The 27206-nt window shown below is 32.1% G+C and overlaps 1 protein-coding gene across 4 annotated transcripts; it reads left to right on the forward strand.

Annotated features, from left to right (window-relative positions):
- Positions 1–8345: 8345 nt before the first annotated feature.
- LOC106066051 (G-protein coupled receptor-associated protein LMBRD2-like) lies at positions 8346–24161 on the forward strand. Of its 4 annotated transcripts, none has more exons than XM_056030105.1 (15): positions 8346–8410; positions 15424–15529; positions 15688–15878; positions 15986–16254; positions 16561–16722; positions 16849–17059; positions 17266–17340; positions 17766–17884; positions 18510–18688; positions 19588–19769; positions 20875–21008; positions 21128–21236; positions 21391–21592; positions 21720–21833; positions 22043–24161. In XM_056030105.1, exons 3-15 carry the CDS (start codon positions 15705–15707, stop codon positions 22273–22275), a joined length of 2163 nt encoding a protein of 720 aa, XP_055886080.1. In that variant the 5' UTR covers positions 8346–8410; positions 15424–15529; positions 15688–15704; the 3' UTR covers positions 22276–24161. The 4 variants fall into 4 exon arrangements, with proteins under 4 accessions (XP_055886080.1, XP_055886082.1, XP_055886081.1 ...); XM_056030107.1 differs by lacking the exon at positions 8346–8410 and adding an exon at positions 8616–8751; XM_056030106.1 differs by lacking the exon at positions 8346–8410 and adding an exon at positions 12255–12595.
- Positions 24162–27206: the final 3045 nt, after the last annotated feature.

Consider the following 27206-nt stretch of genomic DNA (forward strand, 5'->3'; position numbering starts at 1 on the left):
TGAGACGTGTGGGATTTATAACCAAAGAAATTTCACATTTGATTAGAGTAGCACCATTAGTATAATCTCTCAATGAAGAGACCTTTGAGGACAGAAGACTAAAAAGTAAAGTAGAAATCATATATAAAACGCTGAATTAATACCTAGTAAAAATACTTAAAAGACAAAATAAAGGCATAATTTCTTATTCCGTATGCTAGGATAAGCTTATATGAGTGCTCCTTCTTCCATGGTGCTATTAGAGCATATGGAATGTGCTGCCTGAATAATCCACTAGCCAGGAAAACCATCGACTTGGCAGACTGCTTTAAACCTACACTATTTGACAGATACTATAGACATCTTCTAGAACTTAAACATACCGGTACCTAGGATACCTTTCGAGAAGAGTTGCTAATACTGATCACAACGTATTCTCAAAACGTATTCTAAAAGCCAATGGACTATGGAAAATAAAGCCAGAGTTGACAAACACGTTCATAAATACTTTAATAACGATAAGGAAAAATTTAACAAAAAATTGAAATGTCAATACGAATGCCAACAATATGTCACCTGAAAAGATACCACAAAAAAAAAAAAAAAAGACTGTAGACGTAAATATTGAACAGTTCATATTGTCCAATCCAAATAATCCTACCAGACTCCTGGAGACCTTGGTAGTAAAGGACGACAATCCCCTATCTCAGGATTTCACAAGGAGAAAAAAATTGAAAATGTATCTAGGTAAGATGTTAAATGGCATTTAATAGAACCCCTTTTTTTTTTATATTTTAAATATATTAATTGTAGTAAGCTTATCTCTAGTTAAATGTAATTGGTTTTCATTTAAAAAAAAAAAAAAGGCGGCAAACATTCCCTAAAAAACAAACAATTATTTACATTGGATTTTCAACACAAAGAATTAAAGTAAATCATCATATGACAAAAATCAGGCATCAATCATTACAAGTTCGTTAGTTAGTTCAATCTTCAAGTTCCTATAATCTACTATTTATGTATAACTTAATCACTTTTTATACTATTGTTTAATTCCTTTCATACTCAACATGTACCGGTATGTACAATGTGAAAATTTTTCAATTAAAAAAAAAAAAAAAATTGCCCAAAAAAGAGGCAGAAAGGCCCAAAAAGAGGCAAAGAACTTGAGCCCAAGGATACCCATGATGAAAAAGATTAGTAAAAAGCACAAATGCTGAGGTTTTAAAAAAAACAACAACTAAACGACAAAGTTAGACTATTCGCAGGTAAGTCCACATGAAATAATGTAAATGTGTGCAACCGTATCTTTTATTAATTATGACTCATCATATCATCTTTGCCTGTGGTCCTGTCTGGAGGATAGACCACTGTTGGGGCACGATTTCGAATTAGTCGCGAGAAGTTATTTCTTTTATCCAAGTTTTGGCTTAATGATAGTGACCGTATAAGTGAAGTGACTATTAAAAAACAAAACTCGGTATTGAAGTGTAATAAAAGTTAACACAGGATACTCTTGGCAGCTTTAAAGGAAAGTCGGCTTTAGTTTCTGGAGTAGCCTAGATATTTTAGCGACATTCCCTTCATTACGTATTAAACGCCATATTCGACATTGTTCATCAGCGTCTAGTATTTTCTGCATTGTTGGCCTTTCGCCTGTGTTATTATCTTATCTTATCTTCAAAAAGGAAGATGATTACGTCCTACGCTTCATGCATCTAGTCATGCATGTTAACCAACGACTTGAAATCTGCCAAGTCATTGGTTTTCCTGGCTAGCTCAGGCAACCCATTCCATGCAATCGTCTTCAAGTAATCTGACATTGTTGTCAATTCAAACTCGCCTAAAGCCAAAACTTTTTAATTTAAACTTTTTTTTTTTCATCTTTTAATAAATGAACTCTGGATTGGATTTAAGGGAAGCACAAAGGGCCTCAACTTAAATCCGGCCCTGAATGCACTACAGCCTTGAACTATTTAGAACGACATTTGGAAGCTAAATGATTTCTCTTTTTATTTTTGACATTCGTTTTGCAATGATATTTCGTCAAGAATATTAACAATATGTCCAATGAACCAATTATCTGTGAGCCTATTTCGTGACCTAATATTGTTGGCGAACTTTTTATCGGGTAATTTATTAAAGCAGATATAGTTTCTATGATGGACTTCGATAGTGTTATATAGGAGCTCAGCTCTGCTAAAGGCATAAAATTTCTGTTTTTGTTTTTTTCATTAATAGATATTTTAAAATTAAAATTTCACAGCAACAAGTGTTTTTTATTTTATAAAATCCATATTTTTGTGGCACTAAAGCAGAGGTTCTCAAAATTTTGACCCAGGGACCCCTTTATCTAGTAAAAACTTGCCCACGTGCCCCTAAGTGAAAAAATTCTAGGCCTACATGATAAATGCATTTTGTTTGTTAACAGCGCTTTAAAAATAAAATTATTATTATTATTATAAACATAAAACAAACGTAAAAAAAAAGATGTTTATTGAGATTTTAATATTTGTTTAAAATAAAATTTAAAAATTAATAACTTGGATGAGGTTGATGAGATCACATGAGTGTATTTATGCTCGACTCAACGAGCACAAATTTCCTGTTGAATTCTTTTATTTGTGATGAGCTTCATTGAATGAAAACAAGTTGCACCAAATGAGAAGACGGGACAGCAGCCAACAACTTCTGTAAAATAGGTACCGGTAACCCATCATTCAGGATATAAAATTGTAATACACTTTTGTAACCAGAATTTGGGGTATCCTTGTTTAAATATTGGTTTAAGTTCCCTGTCAGTGGCGAAACTAGGGTGGGGGAGGAGGGAGAGAATTTGAAGATCCCCCCCCCGGGCCCCCACTTGAGGGGGTGGGGGCCAAATGAGTGTCCGAAATTTGTTTTTAAATAAATTAAATATTACGTCACTGTCATGTAATCTTGCTTTTCACGTTGTTATATGTTAGTGACTCTGTTTGTATGTATTCCAAACAGAGTATTAACTCTTTCAGTGCGGGGTTACTCTCAATTTCAAGGAGTACCTTCCATGGCGCTGACTAGTGCCGTGTTACTCTCAGGAAGTAACTTGGTATATAGTAGGCCTATATAGGGTAGTTTATTTAACCTTGGTTAAGCCAATAATTGAATATGCATCCTCTGTTTGGGACCCCCAACTCAAGAAAACATTAAGAAACTGGAACAGACACAAAATAGAGCAGTGAGATTCATAACAAACGAATATTCACACTTGACTAGAGTAATACCTTTAGTTAAATCACTAAATTTAGAAAGCCTTCAGGATAGAAGACTTAAAAGTAAAGTAGCAATTATACATAAAACACTGAACCATAATCTTTAAATACAAAAACAAAATTTAATAAAATACTCAGAAAGATACAAAAATAAAGGCACATTCCTCGTCCCATATGACAAATTTGTACAAATACTCCTTCTTCCCTAGTGCTATTAGAGCATGGAATGGGTTGCCTGAGCTAGCCAGGAAAAACAGTGACTTGGCAGAATTTAAGTTACTGGTTAATATGCATGACTGAATGCATGACGCGTAGGACGTAATCATCTTCTTTTTTGAAGTAACGTCTGTATTATATAAGATAAGATCATCCAGCCGCGGGTCGGCTCGTTTTATTAGATTCATCACGATAGTGCCGTGTTTGAACCCTTATCATTGAAGAAAAACTTGATAAGAACACTGAAAACAAAGGAGACCATGACCGTTACGAAGAAAAGTATCACTATTCAGATGATTCATACAAAGATACAGCAGTCGAAGAAGTGAAAATGTCTCTTGATGAGAGTAGTGCTGAAGAGACTCCATGGGAACACCTTTTACCAGTCAGAGAAAACATCTGAAGTAAATGATACAGATGATCAGTCAAATGATGGTCTTCCAAAATCACTTTCTCCAGAAGTGGAAGAAGCTGTAGTTAAGTACAACAAGATAGGATAGATCCAACCTGGAATTTTATCTGAGGAACTGCCAGCAAAAATTCTGTTTAAGGGTAGCTTATTTTTTTCAAAACAAAGATGAACGGTATTTGTTTCCAGTATAGTTTAATCAAAATAAATCATAAAGTTTGACATCATGGTTCACCAGAAAGCTTCCAACAGGAGAAATTTGTAACCGATCTTAGCTCCTCTCTCTCTATTTTGTTTTGCATGTGTACTGTTTTCTGAGGCCTCTGAAAAGACATCTAGTACATTGAGAAAACCTGGAGTTGGTTTCACCAAATGGAAGAAACCTCAGAGACTGAAAGAACATGAAGAAGGACAATCTGTTTTGAAGAGGAAGTTAGAAGAAGAAAAGCAGATGAACTGTCATATAAGTTTCATGCGCAAATTTTGAAAAATCAGCAGGATTGAAGAGATATTCTGAAGCGTGTAGCAGAAGCTATAAAGCACTTAGCAAAAACAAACTCAAGCTTACGTGGTCACAACGAAAAACTGAATTCACCCAATCCTAGCATCTTTGAAATTTCTTGCAGAATTTGATGAAGTTACGAAACACCACTTACATAGAATCGAATATCGAATCGAATTATTTGCCATCAGAAATTCAAAATGAGTTCATAAACTTAATGGGCAATAAAGTTAGGGAATCTATTGTAAGGAAAGTCAAGCAAGCTTTTTACTTTTCTCTGATGCTTGATTCCACTCAGATGTTTCTCATCAAGAACAGGTATCCTTAACAGTTGGTTACTTGGATGTAGATAATTTCTAAATAAAGGAGTCATTCATTGGTTACTTTGAAATTTTGAAACCTGATGGACAACATTATGAAGAACTTATTCTGAAAACTCTTAAGTTAAAGACATTGGACTGGACGTTGATCTGTGCAGAGGTCAAACTATGATAATCTCTTAGACATAAATCCAAAGACATTTCTGAACTGTGATAATCACTCTCTGAACATGGCAGCTCTTCATTCTGCTGAGATAGATTCAGCGATTGTCACCTTTTTATTTTGGAACTTCACATGAACCGTTCAACTTTTTTTCCTATTCTCCTCAGAGATGAGCCAAGCTAAAAAAAAAGCTGGAGCCTGGAGAGTAATACAAGTGGTCCACAAGAGGAGAAGCTACGACGGCAGTTACCTTGCAGCTAGACAAAATCATCAAGCTGTTGTAGAAACTTTCTGAATCAACAACCGAAAGAATGGACACTAGAAGCAATGGACAGAATCTTCTTCATGTAGTGGAAAAATATGAATTTTTGGCTTATCTGCAATTCTTTTCAAATCTCCTGGTCTCAATTAATATACCGTAGCTCAGAAGAAACTACAAAAAGTCTGGACTGCACATACGGGAAGCTGTTGAAAAAATTAAAACCCTTTCATGCTTTCTGCAAAATGATGAGAAATGGACAAAACTGATCACCCAATCCATCGAAAAAGCAAAAGAAGTGAATGCTATGAATTTCCTTCAATCAAAACAACCAGAAGAAAGAAAAGACTTGATGGGGAGTTGAGTTCTGATTTAGGACTGTCAATAGAACTGCAATTCAAACGTGTTGCGACAGAAGTGCTGGACAGACTTCATGTGGAGATGAACGACAGATTCCAAAGGCTGGAAAACTATTTGGACACCTTTGGGTTTCTTCTTGAACCAAGACACCTCTTTGAGTCTATAGATCAGGCATGTCAAACTGGGTGTTCGGGGGCCGCATGCGGCCCGCGACCACCTTGCATGCGGCCCCCTTGGCCACCTAAAAAATTATAAAAATAATGTTAAACTATTACGCTGGAAAACAAGAGATGACAAGCTACTTGAATTGAAAAATAGTATTTGTTAAACTGAACAACGAGGGTGAGTCTGCAGTGAAAGCAAGTTACATTTTGTCAAACTTCATTGTAAGCCGTTGCAAATCATTTAATAAATGTGATTTTATGAAGGAGTGTGTCCTTAGAGCCGAAGTAATTTGTCCAGAAAAGGTGAAAGCATTCAAAGAAATAGCGTTAACAAGTGACACTGTGGCAGATAGAATAAATGACAAGTCAGTCAGGTTGCGTGAACAATTAAAGAACAAAATAGTTGATTTTGAATTATTTTCATTGGCTCTCTATGAGTCAACTGATATAAAAGGTGTAGCACAGTTGGTTATATTCATAAGGACTCATAAATGACAGGAGGTGATAATGCAGTACAATTTATCTTTGGTAAAGCTATCTAGTCTAATAAGGTATGGCGCACCAACCATGAAATGAAATGGTTTTAATGCAAAGTTACTTGCAAAAATTAGAAAGACTGATGATAATTTTAAATTTGTTCATTTTCAGTGCATCATTCACCAAGAAACATTCTGCGCACAGCCATTACAGTTTCAACATGTCATAAGAACATTTTCAGTCGCTTCTCAATTTTATTCGTGCCCGCGGTTTTAATGCTTGCCAATTTTTAATGTTTCTGGATGGCATTGGACATGAATTTAATTGTGTTCCCTACTACACAGAAGTCCGCTGGCTCTCATGACATATAATATTGAAGAGATTGTTTGCACAGCGTGAGGAAATCGTATTGTTTCTGAACATGAAAGTTGAACCTGTTGAACATTTCCAAACTGACGAATGTGTTCAGGATTTGGCATTAGCAGTTGATCCCATTGGTCACCTGCAAGACTTGAATTTGAAACTTCAAAGTATAGACAAAATTGTCACAACTGCGTGTAATCATGTGAAGTGCTTACAAGCAAAATTAGGACAGTGGATAAACCAAATATGAAGTGAAAATCTTGTTCACTTCTCAACGTGTCGGGAACTAAAAAGATTAAATAGGGTTGCGACATTTGGTGAATGTCTTACACCTAGAATCGTTAGTAGATGTTTTCAATGACCGTTTTCGTGACTTCGTTACATAAGAGCAAGAATTTTCTTGTTTTGTATCTCCATTCTCATTTGATTCTGAAAATGCTGCTGGAAATGTGCAACTAGAGCTGATAGAATAGCAGTCAGATTCTTAGTTGAAATCGAAGTATATTGAAATGGCTGTACAAAAATTGTACAGTTATTTACCCTGAACGGTATGTTGAATTGCGGAAATTTGCAGCCAGAATTCTATCTATGTTTACAAGCACAGGTCTCTGTGAGCAGTTCTTTTCCATAATAAAAGCTACAAAAACACCTCACCGTCCAAGATTATCTGATCAAAATTTGTCATCTATGATGAAAGCGTAAGTGGCAAACAAATTTCAATCTGACATTAATAAAATGGTATCCCCAGAAAAGATGTCAAGCATCAGGACAAAGAAAATAATGCGTAATCAAAGTATTTTTTAATTAGCCAATAGTAGGCCTACTACAAATTTAGCCAAGGGAAAGATATGCTATTAATTATTGTATTCTTTTGCATTATTTCTAATTTACAAAAAAAAATAGTAGGCTGTTTTGCAACTGATTTTTTTTTGCTGCGGCCCCTCAGGTCATAGTAAGTTTTCTATGCGGCACATAGGCCTACACCTTAATGAGTTTGACATGCCTGCTATAGATGATGACACGCTGATGAAAAACTGTGTTACTTTTTCCTGTTTGCATGATGAAATACAGAAAAATCGCTTGTTCAACGATGTCATTGGTGCACGAGCACTTTTCATCAACAAACCAGTGCCACAATCACCAATTGACATATTGAAAAGCTGGCTTCATATGGTAATGATGTGTACTCAAACCTTGCAACCTCCATCCGAATACTGCTAACTCTGGCCACTTCCATTGCGTCATGTGAAAGATCATTCTCAAAGCTAAGTTAATCAAAAGCTATCTCAGGAGCACAATGACGCAAGAAGGGCTTTAATATCAGTGGAGTCACAAATAGGCCTACTAGACACTATTGAAGTAGATGATGTTATAGATGTCTTTGCTGCACAGAAAACACGATGTGAGGCAATATGAATTAAGATTTGTCACGTGTGCATTATTTCGCCAATAAACAACGGTAGCCTATTATTCATTAAAAGATCCTTAAAGACAGCTGAAACCCCCAAATAGAAATGACATGTTTTAATACTAAAAAATGCTTTTTTTTTATTATGTGTAGGAATGAGCTACCGCATTAGGTACCACCGACATTGTATCGGGAGGTTTCCATGCTGAACTTAGGTGATCACTTAACGCTACTCTACTTATTCCAGAAGAGTTAGAAGAGTCTTATCAAAGACGACGTGTTGCACTGTTTGCTTTTTATGTGAAAAATAACGCCAATTTTTAAAAATTTCTTTAAACGATCAAAACAAGAATATGGCTTGAATATATTTCTCGTCCATTGGTGAATTTGATGGAGGCCGCCTCTAACATAAACTCTCTTTGTAATCTTGTTTTTTTTTATAGGCCAGTTTATTTGAACTCTGCTAGCGCCACACCTGATTAAAGGGAAACTATTCAAAAAAAGAATATTGATTGTTGACGTCAATAGTGAATTAGAAGGTTGGCATACATAAATAATCATCATCATCATGCAACAATAACAATAATAATTAGATCAAGAATTAGATCTATATTATATCTAGTTTACTTATTTTTTCATCTTAATGTGTGATAATGCAGTTACTGAACTGAATGTGCATCTCATTCTTTCTCAACTCTTAGTTTTAATAGATAGATTGATAGATAAATCATTCATAGTCTTAGTGACTCATAGAGTTAGAGACACTGAGACTCTAAACTACTAAACTAAAGTGTAACTAAAGTAGTCTAAACTTGACTCCCAAGGCTAATGATAATGTCTCTTAATAAACTCAGTACATACTTTGATACTATAGTTAACAGTGAGTAACTATTCATTGTAATTGTAACTACTATTATTAGTATTATATAACTATTATACTATAGTAATAAAATTAGTATAAAGTATAACTATAGACTATACACTATTATGAATGACTATAGTCATAGTGAATAGTGTAGACTGTAGTGTATTATGTATAATGTATACTGAGACTGAGTATACTCTATAAGTGTAAGAGTCTATTTAGTCTATTATAATTATAAAAAAAACACTCTTATAATTTATAGCAGAAGAAATTACCTTACCTAACTCAAAAAATGTAGAATCAACATTTTGTAAAATTAATACCACCTCAACATCCCTAATAATAGGCAGCATTTACAGACCACCAAATTCTAGTTTAGAATACATGCAGGAACTATGTAATCAGATTACTACACTTAAAGAGACAAATAAAAATGCAGTTTTTTGGATTATGGGTGATTTCAACCTACCTGATATAAATTGGAAAACACTAACCATAGATAAACACCAAAACCTTAAGGACATAAATGAGCTTTTCATAGAAACTTTACACAACCTAAGTTTAGATCAAATCATTAAAAAGCCAACTAGATTAAACAACACATTAGATCTCTTCTTAACCAACAGACCTGGATTAGTAGTTGATTATGAAATTATCCCTGGTCTATCAGACCATGAGATCATAAAAATACACAGTCAGATAAAAGCAGTAGCCAATACAAAACCCAAAAGAAAAATATTACTCTGGAATAAATGTAACCTGACACAACTACACCAAGCTGCACTAAACTTTCAACAAACATTCTTATTAGAAAAAGACATTAACCAACCAGTCGATGACCTCTGGAATTTCATTAAAAACCATCTTAAAAGCATTATAGAAAATCATATACCAACTAAATACACATCAAACAAAATAAATAAATGCTGGTTTAATAATAGACTAAAGAAGCTTTGTAAACAGAAGGTAAACCTATATAAAAAATTTAAAGAAACTAATGCAGAAAGAGTTTACAAAAAGTATATAAAAATTAAACACTTAACCCAAAAAGTAAGCAGACAGCTGCAGAGTGAATACATAAACAATGTAATATCTAAAGATAACAACAAAAACCTATGGTCATACATTAAGTCTAAGAAAATGGAAACAACAGGCATAGCGCCATTAAAAGATGAACATAACATAACACATAATGATAATGAAACTAAAGCAAACATCCTAAACAAATACTTTGCATCAGCATTCTCAGCCCCAGGAGACAAAGACATATTACTGAATTTGAACCAAGTAAACAACATAGAAGATATAGTAGTACAAGAAAATGGAATTCAAAAACTATTAGCCAACACCAAACCAAATAAAGCTTCTGGACCTGATGGTATTCCAGCTAGATTACTCAAAGAACTAAGCTATGAGCTAGCCCCAGTGTTCAAAATACTCTTTCAGGCTTCACTTAACCAGGGCAGAGTACCAAAGGACTGGAAAGAAGCTAATGTCACCCCCCTATTTAAAAAAGGAGAAAAATCTGACCCAGGAAACTACAGACCAGTATCACTTACCAGCATCACATGTAAAATCCTAGAACACATAATATGTAGCAACATCATAAACCACTTAGACAAACATAGTGTCCTCACACCATACCAACATGGCTTTAGGAAATATAGATCATGTGAAACACAACTAATAGGACTAATTGATGATTTTTCAAAAGGTTTAGATAATAGTGAACAAATAGATGCTATCTTACTAGATTTTTCTAAGGCTTTTGACAAAGTTCACCACCATAGTTTGCTTAAAAAATTAAAATATTTCGGCATTAATGGTCCACTGCATCAGTGGATTAAAGATTTTCTGATAGGGAGAGAACAAACTGTAATAATAAATGGCTCTAAATCAACACCGATAACAGTAAACTCAGGTGTACCTCAAGGAACAGTCTTGGGTCCACTACTATTTTTAATTTACATAAATGATTTACCAAATTGCATTAGTTCAGGAACAAAAGTCAGATTATTTGCAGACGATTGCATAATATATAGAACAATAAAAACAACACAAGACACAGATATTTTACAAAGAGAATTAGATGAATTACAGAAATGGGAATCAAATTGGAGCATGTCTTTCCACCCAGAAAAATGTCAATTGTTAAGAGTAACAAAAAAACTAAAACAAATTAATTCCACTTATCTTATTCATGGCAAACCAGTAACACAGACTAAAAACGCAAAATACCTAGGTGTTATAATAAATGAAAAACTATCATGGAATCCACATATTGATGAAACTACAAAAAAATCAAACAAAGCATTAGGATTTATTAAAAGAAATTTCTATAAATCAAATAAGAACATAAAACTAAAATGTTATTTAACCTTGGTTAGGCCAATAATAGAATATGCATCCTCTGTTTGGGACCCCTCAACTCAAGAAAACATTAAGAAACTGGAACAGACACAAAATAGAGCAGTGAGATTCATAACAAACGAATATTCACATTTGACTAGAGTAACACCTTTAGTATAATCACTAAATTTAGAAAGCCTTCAGGACAGAAGGCTCAAAAGTAAAGTAGCAATCATACATAAAACACTGAACCATAATCTTCAAATACAAAAACAAAATTTAATAAAATACTCTGAAAGACACAAAGATAAAGGCACATTCCTCGTCCCATATGCTAGGACAAATTTGTACAAATACTCCTTCTTCCCTAGTGCTATTAGAGCATGGAATGGGTTGCCTGAGCTAGCCAGGAAAACCAGTGACTTGGCAGAATTTAAGTCATTGGTTAATATGCATGACTAAATGCATGACGCGTAGGACGTAATCATCTTCTTTTTTGAAGTAACGTCTGTATTATATAAGATAAGATAAGATAATAATAAAAATTAATACTATATAACTAATATATAATATATATAAGTATATTAATAATATTATATATATTTAATATATATATATATATATATATATATATATATATATATATATATATATATATATATATATATATATATATATATATATATTAATAGATTAAATTAATCATTTCAATTTATAGTACACAGTAGTACTTAGAGTAGTAGGAGTATGACTCACTATGAGTAGTAGTAATACTGGTAAAACTTCCCATAATAATAGTAGTAGTAGTACTTAGATGGACTTAGACTTAGTCTGACTTAGACGACTTAGATCTATATCTATATTATATAGAGTATCAGAATCTAGATTCTAGAATCCTAGATTATTAATAATGTATTATATATATATTATTATATATATTATATTATAATAGTTATTCTATAGTCACTATAGGCCCTACATCTTTAGTACTATAGTCAAGTATAGTCTAGACTCTAGTATATATAGCATAGGCACATAGTGTGACTCCGACTGTGAGGCGTGTGACTATTGACAGTCTAGATCTAGAACTAAAATCTAGCCTTTATTAAGTTACTACTCTTTATACTAATTTATAGGAAAACATGAAAGTAAACAAAAAAAAAAAATCACTGTGTTTTTTCTTATTTAAATGAAATAAATGAGCTCAGAATGAGTCCTACTACTACTACTTACTACTAGACTGTGACTAGAAATTACTAGATCTATATTGTCTATATCAGTGATGTCCAACCTTATTTGGTCTGCGGGCCATTTTAATTTGCGGCATACGTGTCCCGGGCCATATCACCAAAAGGAAAAAAAAATACAATAAGCTATTTTTATTAGTTTTATTTGTGGGCCTACTTACATAAATTCATGTGATGCATGGAGTTTATCCAAAACCATCTTCTGAATATTTGTCTGCATAGATGAAACACCAAGTCGGAGCACTGAATCTAGCTGTTCATCCGTGAGTCAATTACGTAACATGGATTTCGCATATTTCATCACTGAAAAAGTTTATTTACACAAATAAGTGCTTGAAAACATTGTGATCACCCTTAACCTCAGAAGTTGGATCATATTTTTTTTTATTTAGCTGCTTATCATTATGTAGAGTGGTTCAGGTTGGAAGTGTTGAATGAAGAGTTGCAATTTTGTTTGGAAAGCGCTCATGTCTGCATACACATGCGAAAGCAATGTGTCTTTCCCTTGTAGTTTGGTATTGAGTTCATTTAGATGTGATGTGATGTCGCATAAAATAGCCAAATCCCACAACCATGAGGGGTTGTTCAGATGTGGCACTTGTTTTGATTTTTCCATCATAAATATTTCAATTTTGTGTCTCAAATAAAAAAAAACGCTTAACCAGCCCGCACTTCATTGTGAAATAGAATGTCTTCATATTTCGGTCAGAAAATCTTTGATAGTTCTATGATTCAAGCTTGTGATTTGATGGAATGTACAGTACTAAACACAATCAGCATCACATGGTCTAGATTCAAATCCTTTCCACAGAGATTTTGTTGGTGAATGATGCAGTGAAGCCGCAAGGGTTCAGTTCCATTTGACTCAACTTTTTAAAATAACCTTTGCTGTCAGTCCGCTGTGACATCCAACCATATTTCTAGCGCATCAGTAGTCACTCCAACTAATTTATTCCAAGGAAGAGCAAGGTCCTCTATGATGGCTGACACTTCTTGAGCAGGTCTTCTCCAGTTGTAGTTCCATGCTTCATAGCTGCTAACTCCTCTTATATCAAAATTGTTGTTGTACCGCGACAGCTTATAATGCATTCTTCAAGCACTTTTTTACACATTCGCCATTGGATAAAGGCTTCATTGCTCTATTTAGGATGTGAGCTGTAGCTGGCCCTTATCGCCGACTCATTTTCTTGTCTCTTTTTGTTAAATATTCTTGTCAATCCCACAATCTCTATTGAAGCACGTCATCTGGCCCATGGGCCGTAGTTTGGGCATCGCTGGTCTATATTAATATTGTATAAAATACAATATATATTATATCTAGCATATTATTATTATTATGGCCCTATATATATAATATAGTATATAGATTGATTCTATTCCTTTAAAAGGAAACTCTGAAGGTTTTGACAATTTTTTAGTATAATAATAAATATGAATATATTATTCTTTTTATTTTATTTTCACTAATAATAATAATAACTTAGTCGTCTTAGTAGAGTCTAGATCTAATTTGATGTTTTTCTGACATAATTTTTATGCGCATCCAAAAACAGTCTGATTTTCACCGGGTTTCTATGTGACATCACACTAACCTGTGAATCTATTGACTTAGTCACAGTTACTGTATAACGGAAAACCATACAATAAAGTTTACAATCTCGTAAAAGAAATAGACCTAGGTTTATGCAGTTAGATAAAGATCTAGATTCTAGATCTTGTAAGCAAAGAAAAAAAAATGTGTTAAGAATAGATCTAGATCTACATGCTTTATTAACCATGGCAGTGAATTTTCTTACCTGACCATTCATCACACAAAACACTTTCGTTTGGTTGTCCTGTCATGACCAACGACCCATATCCTATGCTAGCCTTACACTGACCAGTTTGTTAGAATCAGTTAGACACATGATCTATTTACTTTTGGGACAGGGAGGTGTGTAGATGAAAATGTTACTTTTTTTTTCTTAAGTTGGTTATCCTAATGCTTTTAGATCTAAATATATCTCTATAACTGTACCATAGCTCTGGACTCTGGACTAGGTCATCACTAAGCCTAACAGCTACTACTGTAAGAATAAAGCGATACAATTGGTTAGATCTAGATTCACTTTCAGTATTGTTGAGGGAAGTGGCGTAACCCAAATAAAAAAACAAAATCTCTTGTTTTTTTTAGATCTGTGGCAAGAATTTACTGTCTAACTTATTAAATATAAATGTTTCTAAGCATTTAAATAAAAAATGTTTCCTATTACAACTTTTTACGCAGAATTTCAATATGTCAATAACTCAAATTTAAAAAGCATTGGAGTTTCCCTTTAATGCAACTTTTTTATATATACAAAATATTGACTCAATGACTGACATTTGATTTATAATGATCTAGTGTGTGTGTGTGTATATATATATATATCATATGTACATGTAATGATTTCAGTCTCATTAGTTATATCTACTATTGAAATTTATTGTATTGAGGTTAAGGAAATAGATTCAAAGGAAGTGATTTGTAAAGCATTTCTTCTTGTTCAGCTTGTACAGAAAATCTCATTGTATTTACCTTTACTTTCCAAACTTTTCAGTCTATGATTCATAGGAGAAAAATGTGGGACACATCAGTCTGATCAACTTATTTTTGTAATTCCCCAAATTTTTCTTGAGCTTTGTGTTTACTAACAGTAAAAGTTATTAAATATCTGAATTTTGACTAGAAATTGGCTAACTAGACTTAGACCATCCCGCGCCGTTTAATGCTGGATGCAGCGACCAGTCTCCATAAAGATCTGTCACTGGCAATATCTGAATGAAGACTCTTCCCACCTAGTGTACATTTCATGTACCAATTAGGGTCAGTTTTATTTGCATTGAAGGGCTATCTAGATCAATAAATAAAGCAAGATTAGGTCTTAAAATGTTAACATATTAAAATTACTAAACAGCAGATTTTAATTCCTTTGTTTATCTTTAGTTGAATTACTTAGTCAATATTGACTATGTTATCTCACTTCTTTCTATGTGGATACTTCTTCATGTCAATTATCATTGGCTTGATTTTATTAAGATACACATGTATGTAGATCTAATTATATTTCAGATGGATGAGATTGCAAACAAAAAAACAACAACGAAATTCTACTATGTGCAGAATATAATTAGAAGTTATGAATGTAAATAATTTCATTCTTAGTGTATATGGGAAGGTAATAATTGTTTTGTTTTTATCAGTATTTAAACTATTTGTCTTTTTCTAATTAATTTAGTTTACAGTATTAATAGAAATTACTTATAATAAATTTTCTTTTTATGTAAAAGAAAAGGATGTTAAGAATTAATGTATCAATAATTCTTTTAATTGCAGTTTGAAATATAAAAAAAATGAGTGCTGGACCTCTAGTAGTGGAAATCATTTTCACATGTGCTTTGGCTGCTTTTTTACTCCATCGTTATGGTGATCTAAAAAAACAGCACTTATTGATCACAATTTGCTGCTTTATATCATGGTATTTCTCTCTGATGATAATATTTATTCTGCCCCTGGATGTTTCTCTAGTAAGTAAAATACGATTGTATCTTTATTTCTTTCGTGGTATTATTTAGATTTATATTCAGACTCTTAACATTATTAAGGACGTAACATGTATGCTGGTTTATTGCAGACATTTTATAGACAATGTGTATCAGATCATACTACAAAATCAACGACAGTGGCCTACACTACCCTTGTAACCAACAGTTCTCACTTATACAATATTACAACTAATCCACAAGCTTATGTTAATAATAATGAAGTAGCCTCCAGCCAGAAAGTTTCAGAGTATGTAGATCATGCTAACAACAGCTGTGAACAACCTGCATCTTACATACCAGATCAAGTGCTGCCTATTCTCTGGAGAATTATCTATTGGACATCACAGGTTTTAACCTGGTTAGTGCATTGCTATTCACTTTTATTCTTATAGTCTTGACCATGTAAAAGGAGCACTAGAAAAAAAAAAAGTGAATTAAATGGCAGCTATCTAATTAATTTTCATGTGTGTTAAAAAAAAATTCGAATTAAGTTCTTTGGTTGATAAGAAGGCTTTGAAATACAGATGAATGTTGAACAGTGAATTTAATGCATACATAGTAGATTCCCAGCAGTTTAAATATCTTTTTTAGTGTTTTTTTTTCTTGTGCATTAAAATTCTTAAAATACAATAACGATTTAACGTTTTGTATGATCTTGTTACAGGTTAATTATGCCAATGATGCAGTCCTATGCTAAAACAGGCGATTTCACAGTGTTAGGGAAAATAAAGTCTGCACTTATTGAAAATGCAATCTTTTATGGAACCTACTTACTTATATTTGGAATTTGTTTAATTTATGTGGCAGCACATGTTACCATTGATGGGTAATTCAAGTTGTTAAATTGTGTACAAAAGCTATTATTCAAGCCTCATTAAGCTATATTAAAATATAGTTATTCATTTAGATAATTATTTCTACATAAAATGCATCACATATTAATTAATTTCAGAGAGAAATTAAAGATAATTGGTGTAACAGCAAGTAATACCTGGGGTCTATTTGTGTTGGTGTTGATGTTAGGCTATGGTTTGGTTGATGTACCCAGATCACTATGGAACAAATCAAAAAAAGGTTATACATTGTCAAATACCTATTTTAAAATTGCTAAGTTAAGCACTGAAAAAACTGAAGCTGAAGAAGCATTGGAAGATGTGCTTGAGGTGATTTTTCTTTATTTTTTATTTCTTACACCTGATAGATAATATATTTTTGTTTATCTTAAGATTAGGGTTATTATTTTCAGAAATAGATTTTAAATTTAGCATTTCATTGTGCTTAAACGTTTGATATTATGCATTAACATTTGATGTGAAATACTTAGCTTATATTTACTTTTTACAGTATTTGAAAACACTTTTTTTTTCAGGAGACTCGGAGAACTGCTGAAAAAATAAGATATAACCACCCATTAAGAAAACATATGGATACAATATTGACAAAGGTATTGCAATTTTATAATAAATGAGCTTGAAATAGAGAAAAGAATGTCTTACAATTTTATCTTTGTAAATGTTTTTTTTAATTATTAGTTAATATATGTTACATATCCACTTTTGCAATGAGCAGTCAGCACTTTCCTAAGTTCTCTTACCAATACAATCCCCCTTTTTTTTTTATTACCAACAGTCTTTTTTAAACATAGCTTTTCCGGTTCTCTTTGTATGTCTGTGTTTTTTTCTGATATTTTTGTGTTGCAATTTGAGAACTGCCATGAATTATCTTTGTTTTTGCATTTGAATGGTATGACCTAACAGAATTAAACTTTGTAAAATTTTAAATTTTTTAGTTTGATCATAACTCTAATATATTAAATAGTATTAGTAATATAAATTGTAAGTTCTCCTTCATCAAAATCAATACTTTCAGTGCCCAGAGAGTACACGTCAGTCAGTCAGAGGAAAAAATGATGACTTTGAAGACTTTAATCAGCCACAGGATATTTTGTGTGAAAGTACTCTAGTCAAGCTGCATAAGAAGGTGATCAGGTTAGTGTTAAAGGAATCAACTTGCACCTCTCAATGAAAAATCCTGTGGTCGGCTCTGCACGACCTACACCAATCATCCATCATTACTGATCTAATGAGCATCTTCAATTAATTATTTTGTATAGCAAATTCCTTATGGTGTTAACTTATAATGACTGCTTTATAGATCCATATGAAAAATGGGTTGTGATTACTGTGGCTTTTTTTATTCAATTAAAAAACAACATTGAAACCCCCCCCCCCCCCCCCACTTTAAAAAAAAAAAAAAGGACATACTCTACACACAGTAGTTTATCAAGTGACTACACCCAGACATCTTGATCCTTTTCACATTCACTAGTCAATGAGTAACACTGATACAGTCTGACAGAGTAAGGAACAGTTATGTTTGAGCCTTAATGAACAGAAGTCATCCACTTTGAGACTTCGATTAATTACAATGGAGCAGGTGACAGTTGTCTTCTAAGGTTTTTCAGACTTTGCTGAGACATTTTTTGTCTCAAGGTCCTTGGTGCCATATAAATGATGGTACTGGGTATCAGAACTTTTGGGACTGAAATGGCTTATAAAAATCAATTCCTTTATATAATTTTACTTCTTTTGAATGCGTTATTATTGTTAACAGGAGAAGTCAAATTCAAAGACGCACCAGCATTCTTTGGGCAAATCTAATCAACAATGCACTTGAATGGGAAGATATTGATGCAAATATGCAAAACTCAGAGAGGAAATACAGGCACTCTGATTTGACCAAAGGAGTTTATTACTTTCCTTGGATACGAAAAATCTATAATCCTGCAATCGGTAATTTTCTTAGTTCATTTTTTTAATATAAATTGGTTTAGTATTGTTTTAAACAATTTAATCAACTTTCCAGTAACAAGTTTTATTAATGATATATATATATGCTATGTTATGTGTTGCATTGCATATATTAACATAAAAAAAAAACAGTGTGGCACATAGTACAATCAAATACTGCATTATTTAATTATTCAGAGAATTGCCAAACAGTTCAAAACCTGAACTTTTTCTTTTTATTAAGTAAACTGCTAGTTGATTGCATGGCATTTCAATAAATAATTCTGAATATTACTATTAGCATACATGAATTGTTAAAATGACTTTGTAATACATCTCTGTGAAGATGTGCTTGTAGAAAAATCCAAATAACACTAACTGTAACTGATCACCTCTCCATTCATTGATACACAATTTACTTAATTCTAAATTGAATTAGCTGAATGTGAGGTAATAACTGGGCAACTCAGCAACTGTTGAAGTAAAAGCATAGTCAACACCATCAGCATTGGTGATAAAAGGCAGAACAAATAGTATGCCCCTACAGCAACTTAAGCTGTGGCAATTAAAATCTACATCAACTGTAGCTAAGGGAACCAAAGGACATTTTGTTGATGACAAGCACTGTTATCATTTTTAATCATTTGAGCTCTAAAAAATATAAGGCACTCTAAAATATTATACATAAGTAGAGTTTGTATTGCATTTTTAAAAATTACTATTTTTATGTTTTTCACTCCAACTGTCCTATTTACTAAGCCTATAGACCCATGAGAATCAGCCCAAGCATTTTAGAACAGGTGTTATGCTTATTTAGTTACTGGTATTCACAAATTAAAAACTTTCTTGGCTTTTACTTTCTCAGTTTAGTTAAAGAAAATGCTTAATGTTGTACTTTTTAGAATGGTACTGGATATGCTTGGTGAGACCCTATGTATATATGGTGGGAGCAGGAGTACTAACTATTGTCTCCTTCATGGTTGTCTGGTCTGAGTGCTTATTCTTTATAAAGGAACCAGTACTCTCACTGTTTGCTGTGTTTATCAATCTGGCAAGGGAAAACTATGACTATGTTTATATTGAGGTGAGTATGAGAAATAAATCTTTATTTTCTTTCATTATAATTTTACTTCTTGTGCTCATTTTCAAAACTGTTCCTTTATCAAACACATTTCAGTTTTAGGGTGAAGGAAGCAAAGTGAAAAAAGAATCCCTTTTTTTTTTTTTTTTTCAAATATTTTTTATTTTAGAACATTTCCAATGACCTAAAATTAGGATGAGTGAGGCCACTTCCACGTTCTCAAATATTGTTTCAGCATAAACACAGACACAACTTTTACAAAAAAAAAATACAATAGATACTATTGCACTTAACCATTGAAGTTAAATTAAAAATTAGCATAATATCAATACAGTAAGTACTCAAGTAAATATTACATCCAGAACATTTTAAACAAATAAAACAGTACTGACATGTACTCTCTTGGCCATTGACACACATTGTTTGAGTTGAGTTAGTTTTACTCTTTGATTTTTGATATACTGCTAGGGTTGTTTCCTATATCTTTTAGAAAATGATCATGTAAACATTCACCAAGATACCCCATTCTTCCCCTCCCCCTTTCCCAACTGGTCCAGACAGGTGATAGGATCATTAGCTCATTGGGAAAGCTAAACAAAAAATGTCTAATCGCAGATTTATTATGTCAAAGTCGTTCATAACTATAATTATCATCTTATTTATTACAGGTGTTACTTCAAAAAAGAAGATATTTATGTCCTATGCATGTCATGCATGTTAATCAATGACTTAAACTCTGCTAAGTGCTAAGTTGTTAGTTTTCCAGGCTGATTCAGGCAACCCATTCCATTCTCTAATGGCACTAGGAAAGAAGGAGCACTTGTATGAATTTGCTTTAGCTTATAGAATAAGAAATGTGCATTTATCTTTGTGGCTTTCTGATTTCTATTATGAATCAATATTTTGGTCCCTGTATGTGCACATTTTCTCTACTATGTAACACTCAAGATTCCTTGTTCATATTATTTCACCAGTCACACGCATTCTACAGTTCTACTCACACAAGTCATACACATATATATCCTGTTTGTAAAAAAAAACAACATGTTCCCAGTATATCACTGCTGTATAGCATTTTTTTTATTAATCATAATGTTTTACATTTCAGCTGGCTTCAGTCCTGACTATAGCATACCTTTGCTTCTGTGCATATTTCAGTGTGTTTAAGATCAGAGTTCTCAATCTGTATTACATTGCTCCACACCATCAGACCAATGAACATAGTTTAATATTTATTGGCATGTAAGTTGCTTGTTTAGACAAATTAGAGTTAACATTGTCCTTTTTTATTATATTCAAGGTTTTCTAGCTTACCAGCTATTAGAGCTTTCTCATTCAGGTTTGTTTTTTTTCCTTCTAAGGATGTTATGCCGTTTAACACCACCAATGTGTCTGAATTTCCTTGGCTTAATTCATTTGGACAGTCATATTATTCAAGATAAGAAAATTGAAGAAACGTCTTATACTAGAGTGAGTTTTGTTAATATCAAAAAGTGGGTTCATTTTGTTCATTTGTTCTAAAACAAGTCTATAATTCATTAGGTAATTTGAATTGATAGTATTTATCTTCTAAATGATGTGGAAATATAAAACCTAATTTAATGTAATTTTTTTATGTTTACAGATTATGGGTCACATGGATGTAATTGCTATTATTTCCAATGGCTTCAATATTTACTTCCCAATCCTGATTGTGTTACTTTGTATATGTACCTACTTCCACCTTGGAAATCGTATTCTCAGTGCTATGGGATTTCAGCAGTTTATCGGAGATGATGATATGACCCAAGAGTTGATAAATGAAGGAAAAGAGTTGGTTGCTAGAGGTGAATATCCAATTAAAATTATCCTTATAAATTGTTTCTAATTTTCTTCTATATTAAAAAAACACTACAAAACATTAACATAAATGAAAAGTTATTACTATTATATTTGTTTGTTGTTTCTTTTTAGAAAAAAGAAAAATGGAAAGAAAAAATGATGCTGAAGCAAGAAGAAAAACTTGGACTGAAAGATTTGGTGAAGCTTCATCTAACAAGGATGTTCCATTATCTGCTGAAAGAAGAGGTTATTATTCAGCTTTCCTTTTAAATATTGTCTTAGTTCATTTTGAGAAGTCTTCAGTGCTTCATTTTAGTGTTACTACATTGTTAAACTTGTTAGGTTGGACTTTTAAATATGTTGACATTTCTGTATAGTTTTGACTTGATAACGAATAACTTTTCTTTACTGTTTTAATATAAAATTTTACATCTTGCTGGTATCTATTTTCTCAGAACGCTACACTGTGCCACGAAGTCCAGATGAGGATGACCGCTCAGAGCTTTTAAGATCTATTGAGCCTGTAGATTTCAGAGAAGATGCAGAAGATGGTTTGTATGCTGGAGGCCAAAACTATGGAAGGGGAATGAATAGAAATGAAAATGGAGGATATCAGTCCAGATTGTCAAGACCAACCAGCAGTCGCCCCTCTGGAAGGGCACCAAAAGGAATTTTTGATGATGTGTGATGCCCAAGCACAAAATCCTCATTCAGACATCATTAAACTTATGTTTGACTATGACTATTACTACAGCATTTCAGAGTTTGTATTACTAATATTAGTTGTGAATTTACATTAGTTGTGAATTAATACATTTTAAATAGATTTAACATATGAAGTGTCCATGGTATTCATGTTCTATGTTTACTGTAATATTGCAGAAATTATTATTGTTACATAAATTAAATATAGATATTGGAATAATAGCAAAAAAAAAAAAAAAAAAGAACAGGTATGATAACTTTAATTGACTGAAATTTAAAAACTTAAAAATTCAGTTATCTTTTTTTTTTTCACTTTTTGTGACTATTACGGTACTGTCTTCTTTCCATGGACTCTTCAAATGAAATTGAAAAAATTCTTTTCATAATTGTAACCAATGTAAAACAAATGTCTACCGTATATAAAATGTAAAATCTTTATCAAATGCAATACGTTGAAGTGAACTGTAATAGATGAAGCGATTGTATCTCCAACAAGGAATTTATTGTTTATTAGTTTGTGTGTGTGAGTGCAAAATGTTATTAATTTGTCTCTGTAAATATTTATTTGGGTAAAATATTATTATTTAATTTGCTGTGTGTCTAAAGGAACATTCCTTTTAGTTTTGAATAATTTAATATATTTTTAGATACATATGTTGTTAATATTGTTAATGTTCAGCAAACGGTTAATATTTTTTTTTGTTTAACTTTTTTATTTTTATTGTGGATGATACTGAAATATAGTTTGATTGTTTAAATGTAAAATCTCATTCCAATAACAAAAATTCCTTTTTTTTTTGTGTACACAATTTTTTTTAGTTTTTCTTTTTCATTGTGTATATTATCTTGACTAATGTTGACTAATATAAATATATAGATATAAAAATCATTTGGAAGTATGTTTAAATGGTTAATGTGAGAATCCAGGATATTTTTTTGGGGGGAAACTAAATATAAAACTCTTAGCTTAATTTTATTTGACTTAATTTTATGTTAGATCAAAATATTGTAATGTATTTATTACATTGTGCTATTTAAAAATATTTCTGATAGTTACATAAATTATAAATTGTTAATCACAACAAAAACTTTTTTTAGTGTTAGAATTTCTTTTATCTTAGATTACAGATTTATTCACCTAGACAAATAGTTATGGTGCAAAGTATATATATTTATTTTTAACTTCTTCTTTTTGATACAAATGGTCACATTTAACATTCATCTAAATGTGGTTGGTTGGTCATTGATTTGAATTTGTAGCTCCAGACAGCTAATACAACTAAACTGATGGCATATTAAATTCTTAGTATAAAACTTTAAATAAACTTGAACAGACTTCTTTTTAAACAAACTATAATGTTTATTTAGAAATATACATAGATATAACTTGAAATGAGGTATAGATCTAATAGTAACAAAATGAAATATTTAAACAAAATCTCATTCACTACAATTACTTGTCTTAACTGTCTCAAATCTGTGATATGTCTCCCATTCAACTATCCCCACGTGACTTCTATTAACATGAATTATGACAGACTGTGTGGTGGTTTCATCAAAAGTAGCTGCTTCCTTTCCTCATCGTTACCTTAGAAACACATACAATTGCTCCATAACCCTAAGTATTTAAATTATACTTTCCAAAAAAATTATTGTATTTAGAATGATCAATTAATTGATTTCTTTCATTTGTATTATATGTGGCTTGTGAGTACATACTTAACTTCCTGTTTCTAGTTGATTACCAAAAATTGAAAAAAAAAAAAAGATCTTTATTGTTGAAATCCTTTATTGTCATTCTTTTAAGACAATTCATCTCCATGATCTCATTGTGTTTTGTTTTTGTTGATATTTCTACTTTTTTTTTTTTTTAAACTGATCTATTTAGTTGAGGAGGCTGAGCTTTACGTAAAGTGCTTGGTTTCTGAATCAGTAGTCCCGGGTTTGAATCCTGGTAAAGACTGGTATTTTTAATTTCGGGATCTTTGGGCGCCTATGAGTCCACCCAGCTCTAATGGGTACCTGACATTAGTTGGGGAAAAGTATAGTATAACCACATGACACCCTCGTAAACCGCAGGCCACAGAAACAGCTGGCCTTTACATCATATGCCCTATAGACCACAAGGTCTGAAAGGGGAACTTATTTCTTAAGTTTCTTAAAGGTTTATCTTTCAGTGTCATGCTAACAACTGTACATCCAGCACTTTCTTCTCCTCAGCTTTTGACTTGGCAAATTTGTATAAATTCAAAATGCAAATATTTTTTTATATATGTAGATCAGGCCTCAGGTGTAAGTCTTATTTGAGATTATTTTTTTGGCTGCAAGCAGTATGTGTAATTCACTTAACAATTTTGAGTTGGTGCTTACATTATTTCTACTTTTGAACTCATTGTAAATAAATCAGTTTTGTCATGTATTCAACTTTTTTTTTTATTATGTGATCATTGTAAATGTTCTCACTCATAGGCTACAGCAGCTGTCATTGCACTGAGTGTCAGCCTGAAACACAAGTTTTTGTTTTAAGTGTTAGTAAACAAATGTGTTGTTGTTTTTTTCCATAGGATCTATAATTTTAGTAATTGATTGTGATATTTAATTTACTCTGATGAAGTTTTCTTTAGCATTATAAAAAAATCCTATGTTGACTTTATATTTATACTCAAAGTTCTTCATTGGCAAACAATCAATCAACCAAAATTAGTGCTTATAAGAGTTAAGTTTAAAATGTCTATGTCAGAGATTCTGATTGTTACATTGGAGATATTGGTAAAATTTAAAAAAAAGAAGCACATTTGATAAATATGGTACTTTTCATAAGCAAAAATTACTGCTCTAAAATATGTAAATGTACAAAAGCTTTAGGTCAGTAATTTTTAGACCTATTGTATGATAAGGAACACCATCTGGTAACAAAAGTTTATAGATGCTGAAAACTAACTGTAGCTAGCATTTTTCTTTTGTTGTTTCTTATTCTTTTTTTTTTTTTAAACCTAATTTTGCATTAGCTCAGATTTAATATACATTTCAATGTGTATCCCATTTCATTTAACAAACAATAATTATTTGTATGTGTAGGCTTACATGTTTATTGAGTCTTTGCTAAATGGAGATACGTAGTAATACTTAGAAGCTATTGTGGTTTATGTATTTTACACTGGTGGGATGTGTATAAAATATTTATTATCTATGGCATAATTTACTATATTCAGTTGTATTGAAAATAAAATTTTCATTTTATACACAAAAAATACAAAATATTTCCGTGAGTTTAAATTGTTTTATAGCTTACAAAAATTATTAATTGTTACCAAAATACAACATTTATTTATCCATTATGTAGTGTGTTTCTATTTGGATAAGACATTCCTTTTCAAAGATACTGTTTTCTTTATTGTTGACCCTGTTGCTTAGGTACTCAATGCTTTGCCTATCTTTTTTTTTTAAATATTGTCTCATAGATTATAAAGTCTATAATTTCTCCTTTTTTAGTTTTCTAATTGAAGATTACTTTGAAATGGCTTGTGTTTATGTATTGACAAACATAACCCAATCACCAAAGTCCTTTACTGTTATCAGTTTTGCTATTACCAATGTCACTAGACTAAAAAATTAAGCTTAGAATTCATCAATTTTTGTTTTGAAAAGGGTTGCCTTTCATCTTCATGATACATTGAGCAATGCCAATGAATTGCAAACAAATCCCTCACTACGGTACATATTTCTCACTGCCTCTTGCCAGTTATAGAAACAAATCAGGCTTGTTATGAATTGTTTTAAGAGCCTTGAATGGAGACTATAGCTGGAAAGTTCTGCCTGCATAACAACTCTCCACCCTGCCCCTCTAAATGCAGATGATTTCAAAGGTAGGTAAGAAACTTGTTAGGTTTGGTATCAGAGGTGTTGCATAATCGGCTAGTGTGTAGCACCTGACTCTTTTGTTTATTTTTCATCTTGATTTACCCCTGAAACCTTTTCATTGTTAGAATTTGGCTCCATAAAAAGGCTTTGGAGCATCAAATTTAGAGCATTAAGATAAAATGTCCTAACCTTGGTCAAAGATGAATTAGAAAAAAATATTGTACTAAATTGTCAAAAGTAAGGTATTTTATGTACTAGCAATGCCACAAGAGAGGACTTGAAAAAAGTCTTCGGTGTGAAACAAAAGTCTGGGGGCAAACATTTAAAAGAGAAGCTCACTGTGAAATTTTGTGAACGGGTCTGAAGGTGTACTAGATCAAGTCAGTCGGCTGCTAAAATATGCCTACAAATAATGGGATGAGGACAAGTGCATACAGTATATAGATATATTATAATTCAGAAAGAGGGTAGCCTATTTAAAGTTGATTAGAGCACAACATAGGGTAAGTGCAACAACACAATGTGTATGGTAAATCAATACATTTGTAAATAATTTTAGTACTTAGGTGCTGCTGTTATTAGTCTATATAATATATATGCTACATGTGTTTATTCACAATTTGCCTCGACACTAAAAGCGTCAAACTCCATTTACTTATTACTTGTGCTACCAATGAAAGAGATAAGAAATAGGATTCTGTAGTGCTTAAAAGGGCAATAAATATTTTATTTTTTTTTACAAATAAATAGCTTTTTAATACTTCTGCATTATGTACACAAGTCCAAAAAATCGGGTTAAAAAAAATTCTAGTAAAAATTTCGCACTTATTTTAATTTATTCATATTCATGATATTGAATTGCGCTAATTGCGGGTGGTTAGCTAAGTTGTTAATTGTTAGAGCATCGCGCAAATAACGCGAATGTCGAGGATTTAATCCGAATACTGGCTAATTTTGCATCATTATTTTTCAATGACAATATATGAATCTTTTGTTTCTAGATCTAGGTCTAGGCTAGGATAGATTAGACTCTCTATAGATCTAATACTTTAG

This window comes from Biomphalaria glabrata, chromosome 5, assembly GCF_947242115.1.
Source record: "Biomphalaria glabrata chromosome 5, xgBioGlab47.1, whole genome shotgun sequence".
Taxonomy (NCBI): domain Eukaryota; kingdom Metazoa; phylum Mollusca; class Gastropoda; family Planorbidae; genus Biomphalaria; species Biomphalaria glabrata.